General features: G+C 44.4%; 1 protein-coding gene across 1 annotated transcript in view; it reads right to left on the reverse strand.

Moving 5' to 3' along the window:
- clpb (ClpB family mitochondrial disaggregase) overlaps window positions 1–9,947 on the reverse strand; it is a 30,131-nt gene extending 20,184 nt beyond the window's left edge. Inside the window, exons 1-4 of the mRNA XM_079224389.1 lie at window positions 9,471–9,947; window positions 9,163–9,214; window positions 6,544–6,630; window positions 289–392 (exon numbers count right to left, since the gene is read on the reverse strand). Of these exons, the coding sequence (XP_079080515.1) occupies window positions 289–392; window positions 6,544–6,630; window positions 9,163–9,214; window positions 9,471–9,927 (700 nt within the window). The 5' untranslated portion in view covers window positions 9,928–9,947. The remainder of the gene's footprint in view (window positions 1–288; window positions 393–6,543; window positions 6,631–9,162; window positions 9,215–9,470) is intronic.

The following is a 9,947-nucleotide window of genomic DNA, read 5'->3' on the forward strand; positions in this document are numbered from 1 at the left end:
AGTGTGTGTGTGTGTGTGTGTGTGTGTGTGTGTGTGTGTGTGTGTGTGTGTGTGTGTGTGTGTGTGTGTGTGCGTGCATGCGTGTGTATATCTTGTCTGAAGAAAAACAAATAAAACACACACTACTTGTCACAGAACATAGAAAACAAATAACACGGAAGAAATGAAACATGTACATATATGCAAATCGTTATGCAAATCATAATGTCTCATAATATCTGGTTCAACACACACACACATATGTGTAATATAGCAACCACACACACACAGGTTTTTTTCCTCTTTTACCTTCCAGTGAGTGGATGCCTTGCTCTCGTGAGGTGTCGTAAACGTTGTTGAAGTGATCGCCGGTGTTTGGGTCGGCACCGGCTTCCAGCAGAACCTTCACCACGCTGGAAAACAACAACAGACACACATTTAACAACATGCAATAATTCAGCCAAGAACTTGTAATAAATAAATGTCCATGTGTGCACAGACCAAGCCGTTCAGCAGTAATAATTATTTATTTAAAGCCTACGAATTAAAATCTTCCATCATATTGTTATTATCAACATAAAGCAATTGCTCTGGGAGGTCAATTCAAAACAGGTTTTTTTAGATGAAGTATTTAAGGGTCTCCGGGTTTTTGGTGAATTATAAACAAATAAAAGTTCTTCATCACATTTATGCAAAGATTTAGTAAATCGGATATTTTCATAAAGCAGCGTTCCTTTTTATAACAGTGCCCACAATGGCTGAATACAACCAAAGATATCTCGGCATAATCTTCTCACAGTATGTATTGTCAAAATGCTCAATCCTAATTCGGATCCTACTGTTTCCTTAAAACATATGCAAGCATGTCTCACAGTACCGAAATATGTATGTCGGGTGACAGGAAGTAGGACGCAGACTGGATTAATTAAAGACTTCCTTCACGTTATCAAACACAACTTTAACCCTGAAACAAAGTTTCTCCCATCTTCACAGCTTGAAAACAAACACGCTCAATGCAGATGTAAATATGTAATTACTCAATTGGCCGTGGCTATTCCACCTGATTCACTTCCACTTCTAGTCCGCCCCGTTACGGTGGATACACTCCAATGGCCGCTTCCCTCCTTCACTACTCAGTAGTCTGCTTTGTAACATGTACATATGTGTACACGGAAGGGGCAAGGGTCGGGCCTGTTTCCGGCGCCGTCGGGGGAGGGTCTGTGTGTTTGGAGCGCACCACCCTTCATTGGAGCGTTACCGCCTTATAGAACAAACGCCAGTACCTCGGCAACACCACTCACTGTGACCCAACGGACATTCCAGGTACCGTCTCACCGCCTACAGAACACACTCGCTTTACATTTACCACCATGAACGTGAGCAATGGCTTTGACTTTGAGACGTAGACATGAAGACGGACACACACAAAAAACTAGTCGGCTAGTCTCTGCCCACTGAGAGCGAGAACGGGGGCGATGGCCGAAACATGAACCCTGCCAGTACGCTGCCGGCTGCCATTAAACCTGTGACTATGTAATGCAGCCTGGGAGGGAGTGATGGATCATCTCTGGCTAAATGGTTATGGCAGGAGGCCTGAGAGGGTTTAAATGGAGCAAAAATGATTATTCATAGGAGGATGAGGTGGACTTTTTTTAGCTAACCACACTTGACCACCTAACAGGCTACAGCTTCCTTTCAGGAGCACACGGTCAATTTAAAAGGTGAGATGTGAAAAGTCGCAGCAACAAACAGTAAAGTACTGGTTTTAAATTTCAATCTGAAGATATTTAAACAGGACAAACATTGATTGAAAAACATTAAACAGACAGAGGCAGTAAAATATTTGAAGCATGTTTTAATAAATGCAACCAACGTTGGATTTTTTTTTTTTTATGAAGATGAATCTGTAATTTCTTCAGAGAATAACTTCACTCTAAAATATTTATATCACAGAGCCTGAGGTGTTGTATTCAAATGGCTTGTTTCATTCTCCCAACAGTGTGAACCCAAAGATACTTAATATACTATTACATGAAAGAAAAAGCATCACATCTTCACATTTGGGAAACTGGAACCAGCAAAAGTCTGGCTTTATGTCCTTAAAAGAAACTGTCAATGAATGATCAAACTAGTCAGTGACTAATTTATCAAATAATCATTTCCGCTCTGAATGGAATCTGTTTGTGGGACCAGTACAGTCCCAGAAATCACAGCACAGAGTACCATCCAAATAAATGACTCCAGTATATCAGACCAACAAAAAAAAACAGAATAGCAATGAGACAACATTTTCCCTCATAATTCAAACTTGAGCAGACTTTGGTAGTTTGCGTCGCCACTGCGGAACCAGCGTGTTCCTGAGGGAGAGCGAGGCTGAGAACAGCCCGGTCAGGTCTTTGTGTCTGACCTTGCTGAGGGGGTATAAAGGACTATCAGGGGGTCCCCCTTTGTTACTGTATCACTGTGGCTGGGGGCGGCAGGGGGGCCGTGACCCACAGAGGGCTCTCCTCTCACCCTTGCAAGCACTTCTACAAACACATCGATGCATCCTCCGAGACACATGCAGACACACACATCACACACACACACACACAAACTCGAGCTATGGCTGGTCACACGAGGCTGGGCAGGACTGTGTGAAGAAATGAGACGGCCTGAAAAGGGTTAATGGCATCAGAAAGGTAAACACGACGGGATAAAGAGGGGAAAACTGCAGAGGGGAGGAGGAGGGGGAGGAGTGGGTGAAAGGAGGGAAGTGTCGTGAAAAAAAGATGAAAGAGGGAGATTTAATTATACAGGATAGCGCTAAAACTAATGAGCTTTCGTAAACGGTTGATAGTTTTACTAATCAACTGATGATCGAGTGGCTAACTTTATTTGGGACATTTAGGAGGAGAGTTGCAGCACTAATTTGAGGCCAAACTGAAGGCATGCAGAGGTTAATTAGGTTAAACTCACATAGTCGAGGAGTGGGCCAAAGTTAAGAATTCAGACTTCCGAATACAATCTTATAACTACTGAAACGACGTCATCTGTAAATTACGACATTATTTTACTTTCACGGCTAAACTGAGACTAAAAGTGCGTCAGTAAAACGAGGAGGCGAATGTTTAGCTGCGGACGTCACGGCCTTATCGACGACGTCTCGTGTCTGTCGTCCTGACGCTCTGTGGCTGTCTGAGTGGCACAGCAGCATTTATTTTCCCGCTTTATTGATGTTTTTGTTTTATTTTATTGCAAATTACATTTATGTTATAATGTGATAAGAGTTTCCTTTAAGAAACAAAGCATAACCCCTTGAGCTGAGCGAGACAGAGTCAGCATCTTGCCTGAGAACACTTCCGACAGATGAAACAGTTAGACGTTCTCCCGACTGAACCACCATCCAGCTCCTGTATCGAAAGCTTGATATAATGACCACAGGTCTGGTGCTGAGGCGGGTGGACTTCACCCTCCAGCTCGTGCCGAGGCTGGCCACCAGGTGACTGGTGTTGCTGCTGGGGGCCGGTGTTAGTTTCCCATCCTGCCCCGGAGGGAAGACAGGAAATGGACACTTCCGTCTGTCCTGTGCTATAATAGACACCTGAGCCGAACTGACCATCCATGTCTCTGACCACCTGGCCCAGACGCTGGACCTCACTTGACCTCATCTCACCTGGTGCACACCTGGGGTCAGATAGGTGCCAGGACGAGAGGTTTACTGCACCGTTTTTGAGTCCCGCCAAATAACCTGATTGGTCACAATGCTGCGTCTTTCATTTTTTTTCCCTGTTTCAGGTTTTTATGGTCTTTCCTTATCAGAATCGAGGGCCTGGGGACAGAGGATATTTGGGATATTGGACTGTATAAATCAAATTGACTTGACGTTGCCATGTTTAGGTGTCATGCCTTGAATGGTTACTTGCTCAGTGTGTTTTCCCCCATTCCTACGAAAGAAAGTCATAATATACTGAACACAAAGATGCCCGTCATGGTGTATGGTCATCAGGAAGACAACTCAACATTATTACGTGCATTTCTTTGTCTACAGCTTAAAGTTTGATGCCAACAGAACAATTACAGAATTGTTTTTTTTATGAAAAGGCCGATGCTCCGTTGAAGCATTTAGGATTGTTGATTATTAAATTCAGCTCAGTTAAACCCTTTCACTATTTCTCTGTTAAATTAAAGTTCAAGTCCAATTTTTTACAGCCATTACTTATTCTTATACTTATTTAATATTATTAATATATTCATATTTAATTGAATATATTAATTATTCCATTGTTGCTATGCTATTTAGCTATTTAACCTATAAAATAAAAGGCTGATAGCTATCATTTAGTGTACTTGTTGAAACTCATTGCATGAAAACGCATTAATGTGGTTTCAATGCATTAATGTGGTTTTAATGTGGCATCGGTTAGAATACCCTTCAAGTATTTCTTTATTAATAATACCAGTGCCCACCTGAGAGAATATTGTTTTGGTGTACCGAGAAGGCTACACGTGAGACACAATGATTAACTGATTCTGTCACTGAGCCCGGCTGCTTACCATCACAATCATTTTGTATCGTGACCAAATGATGAGAATATTTCACTCGGAGCTCTCTCTGATTTCCACCACTATTCAATCCAGCTAATCCCAGCGCCAAACCCATAATCCCACTCCACATCAAAACTATTCTCTTCTTTCCCAACGAGCCACTCATCCCCTCGCTCCATCATCCCTGCGCTTTCCCTCGTTTCCACTCCCCCACTCCTCCCTGCCGTGGAGTCACTCGGCCGACAGGTCGGAACGGTCAACAGGCGTTACACTCGGCTGAGCGCTCATTGTGCACGTGAATGCGGCGAGGGAGGGATAGAGGGAGAGAAAGAGAGATGGAGATGGGTATTGTGTGTTAAAGAGTGCAAATAGTGGGCCAGGCCCTGCGCCTCCCTGATTTAGCCCCACATCAAAGCTAAGCAAACACACGCCCACCCGCCCCCGATGTCTCACCCTTTCATTCTTACACACACACACCCCTCTACTCCACCTCTGATTCCCTCACACAGCCGCACCTCGACCTCGAAACGCCAGAGAGGCGGCCTGAGTCAGTGGACTCCGCAGCTTCCACTGCGGCGAAGTATTCTTGAAACACAGTTATCACTTCTGGTCCAGGAAAATATAAATACAATGTGAGGGAGGGAGTGAAGTGATTTAACAATAAGATCCATGCTGACATTCTAGCTACAGGCGAGACCTTGTCCGTGAGTAATGTTCCCGGTGTTTTCACTTAACGGCTGCAAATAAAGTTGTGTGCGACTGAGTAATAGGCAGTTGGCCTGTAAGATATTTGGTATAAACTCCCCTTGTCTGTGTGCGTGCGTTCACACATGCATCCTCCCTTGTGTGTGTGTGTGTGTGTGTGTGTGTGTGTGTGTGTGTGTGTGTGTGTGTGTGACGGATGTGTGTGAACCGATGTTCTGTCTTCCCTGCAGCAGTGACGGCTCACTGGGGGGTTGGAAGACGGGATTAAACACAGAGGAGTGTCACTGCCGCGCTGAGTTATAGCACTCATAACACACACACACACACACACACACACACACACACATCAATATTTTACATGCCAACAATCACTCAGCACACGTCATGTAAATATAAACACGTACTGTCGCTTAAACATCAAATAATCAAAGCGTATGATCATATTTGTCTCTGAAAAGAAGTAACAGACCAGACAGTGAGTAGAAAGGAGTGAAACAAACAATTATTTTCATTATCAATTCATATTCAAATATTTTAACAATTGATTGATTTTAATAGATACTATTCACAACCATGTTGAAGCAGCAGATTCTCACTTTTGAGGAGCCAGTGAATGTTTGGCCTTTTTTCTTGATTAATGACAACTAATCGATTAAGCGCCTCAATAACTTCATAGAAATATTTAAGTATTAGATACACATTAATATAAAATGCAGAAAATCTAAACTGTGAAATGAAATACAACTTAGTCACTACATTACTCAGCCAGATGGAGCAGATGTTTCCATGTAAGCTGCAATATTAATTCAAACTATTTTACCAACTTGAGGAGGCAGCAACTGTAACCCTGAGATTTAACGTAAGCTCATTTTAGGCTATTTTCATAATGAAACTTCACATAATGCTTCTCACGGGCACATGAGGCCCTTAAACAAAAAAGAAGTGACCACACAGCCCTGAAAAGAAAAAGAAAAAGCCCTGTAAATTGGATTTGGCCCGGCCTTAACCTCGGCCCCTCTCTGTGCTGTGTGTGCTCTGGGGGCCAGGAGGCTAATTTAATTTGTTGGACAGAGAGATGGGGGGAACGGGGAAAGACCGTCTGTCAGTCTGAAAGTCGCACGTTGCACTTCTGAAGACCTACTGTAACAACCAGAGCGGGGACACGGACCCCAGATGCTCACACACTAACTCACGCAGGCAGCTGCACGACACCAGAACTCCACATTACCGCTACGTATGCTCAGCGGGGAGAAAACACATGATCTGTGACACACACACACACACACACACACACACACACACACACACACACACACAGACACAGACACAGACCTGTGCTGTCGGTTCATGGCAGCCACCATCAGAGCGGTCCAACCTAGGCGGTGGCGGTGGTTCGGGTCGACGCCCTCTTCGACCAGCCTTATGGGGAGAAACAAAACAAAAAAGTGGCTATAAATTAACATCAACGATAACATGTTGTAGAGTGCGTCTAAAACAAGTGTCTATATCGTAGAGGTGTCAACATGTCTGTTGGAGTGTATTGTCAGCACAGTATCTTATATATAATGACGCTTGAATAGAGATGGCAGTCCAGCTGCTTGTGCCTCTCAAAGACCTGCCTTGTTAGACACTCCAGCATGAAACCGGCCCGGGATATCTTTGTCTTCATCTGAGGCCACACACTTGCTCCTTGACCAGTTAATGTGTCTGTGTGTTTAAGCCAGGTGTGTGTGTCGAGTTTTCTGCCCGAGGGTATGACATCAGGTACTGGAGTGGCACAGTCCTCATACGTGTGTGTGTGTGTGTGTGTGTGTGTAAGTGATCGGCCTGTCATCTCGTGTGCTGAGCAGACAGACAGTGTGTGTGTTTACAGTCAACACGGTGGCCTCTGTCTGGTCTGCACTCAGCTCTGATGCTCTCTGGCTCTGTTTTCACTGCCTGGTCTGCATGTAGTAGAAGCTCTCCACTACATCCGAGCTGTTCGGGGAACTGAGCCGCTCTTAGCGCCATCATGTCACCAGACGGTAAAGTTAAACAAGGGACATCGTGTGGGGTCAGATCTTTTGTACTTCACGCGCAAATGGCAGAACTGGATGGAAAAGCCGTGTAGAGCATCTGTGCTGCGTGAGGATGGAGAGGGTTCGAGTCGAGTAAATGAAACTACTATTTCTAGAAACAGAGGTGACACGAGGCTTTGAGTGACATTTCAGCCATTTTTGGGTACATTCTTCTGTGTATTTTGACATTTGAATCTAACAAACCTGCCCTGTAATTAAACTTGGATATTGTCCAGCCAGTATTTCCTTCCAATGTGGCAGAGAAATGCAACAGAGCGTCAAGAATATCTGTGAATCTTGCATAGAAATTAGACCTTAAAAATGGATTTACCAACCTGAAGAAGAAGAAAAAAATCTATTAATGTGTGTTTACTGTGTTGTACCATTATAAACCTACATGAACCTGCTTTTTCATGATCAAGTCTGGCTCTCACATAAGGACACTGCCTTCATGAAGCCTGTGTGAAAACGAGACGCGTATCCTCTCCACTGCCTCTCAGCAGACACACCCTGACACTCTACCACTTCTACAAACTAAACCAAAGCACTTAACACATCTGTGACCTGCTGACTGTCTCGCTGCACTCTCACCTACACCATCTGCCACATGGGCACAGGTAACCCAAGCCAGCAAATGGAGACACACATGAACGCCTGAGCTCATATTATGTCCAAAGACACACTGTACACTCACACAAGCAGCGGTTTAACGCACAGTCACATGGTTAGTGCCCAGAGGTGAGCAACACGACGGACAGGAAGTCCCACCATCCACCAATATGATGCACAATTCGTTGATCTGTACTTTATGCGACCAAAGGTACGACTGTAATGGCCCATTGTAGGCTCTTACTGCATCACGAGCAGACCTTCCACGCCAGATTTTAGGATCATGGCCTGTGACGACAGTGTGTTCCCTTCTGTCGATTTTCTTAAGATTTGTAATGTAATATTATCAGCTGAACAGACGGGACCAGGGAGTACTTTAAGACCTTTTTGGTTCGCTTTGGTTGATCGTCTCGTAGTACGCAGGGGAATTCTATACGACTCAGAGCAAGGGGTTGTTTTAATCTGCCAGTTAGAAGAAATAAATAAAGGAAAGAAGAAGAAAAAGCTTAAAATCAGAGGAAAGAAAACAGGGACACTGTTGGAATGAAGGTCTGAGTGGCCAAGTGTCTCCTGCAAACAGTGATGGTCCTCTTCCTCCGCCTGGTGGTTACTGGTGGGACTACAACTACAGGTGACAACTATGTTTTCACAACTGCAGATGATCGTAGCTGCTCTACAAACTGGACAGAGCAGATGATCTGTGATGTATTCACGGCTATGAGATCTGAATGACACTAAAGAGCAGAAGATTAAAGATAATTTACCAAAATAGTGTGTGTTTAAAAAAAAAAATGCATGCTCTCTTTTTTCTACTGACCAGAGCCCATTACAGGTTGACACTATACAGCAAAGACCACTTTGGATAGAAGGAACTACTCGTTGTCTCTTAATTCAAGTAAATGTAGTAAATTGTAGTCCAGGCTGAGAGATTGTTTATTGTCGAAATTATTTCTGCCTTAATGGTGATGCGTCTACAGTGTGATAATGGGCAAATAATCATCCCAATTTACAAAGTTAGTTCAAAACCCTTTCCAGGTATTTTTCTCATCCACTGCCAACATGACAAATAAAAGGTACTATTTGTTCTTCTCTGGCATGAACACTATTGTTGTCACATGATTTATCATTATTTATTGATTGTATTCATAATCTATTTAACATCTACAACCCCCTTAATACTCTTGATAGCCTCCTCGATTGTGTGCTTTACAAGGACGCTTCTACATGCTATGGTGTTAGGCTGTGCGTGTGTGTGTGTGTGTGTGTGTGTGTGTGTGTGTGTTACCTGGCCACATCTTGAGAGTTATTGGTCCTCGCTGCCTCCAGAAGAGCATCGCCTTGTTATTGCAAAAGCAGATACAGAAAACATTAAACAAGCATACAGAGAACTATAGTACACATCATTTATTATGTGGCAGTACTGTTATTCAAACCCCAAATCCAATTCCCCAAATATTCTTTTAACTCAATTGATGTTAGTAATAATAATGTTATCAATTAAAAATATTTTCGATACAAAGTGATGAATCCCAAATAGACAAAACAATAATACTAAGTCAGCCCACACATTGATTGACAGTTGATGAAGCCTACCTTTGTTATCAGAATCTTTCTTCAGGCAGAAGGCCACTGCTGCGGCAGACAGCACCCCGATAGAGGCCGCTCCTGCCCGGCTGGCTCCTCCACCTGTCCCCTGGCCCCCACCACCACCACCACCACCGCTCTCCTCCCAGTATTGGTTATTGTTGCGCCCTCTGCTGGCCAGCGCCGCCCACGAGCCGCGGCGGTTCTCCAGGCTGGACAGCCATCTAGGGGCGAGATGGTGGTACTGCACCGAGGAGCTCACACCGACAGCAGCGGTCTCTTCAGCTAAAATCCCCCTTCTGGAGACTCGGGAGGTGGACACGATGGGGTTACGGTTGCTCTCCGCAGGTGTCTCGCGGACGCCCCGGTACGCGGCACCGCCCGCGCTGGTCTGGAGAACGCGGCTGCACGGCGACAGGCTGCGCGACCTTCGCGCGATCAGCCTGGTGGGAATAGATGATAACATGGCGATGAACTCACCGCGAA

The sequence above is a fragment of the Taurulus bubalis genome, assembly GCF_910589615.1.
Source record: "Taurulus bubalis genome assembly, chromosome: 10".
In the NCBI taxonomy this organism is placed as follows: domain Eukaryota; kingdom Metazoa; phylum Chordata; class Actinopteri; order Perciformes; family Cottidae; genus Taurulus; species Taurulus bubalis.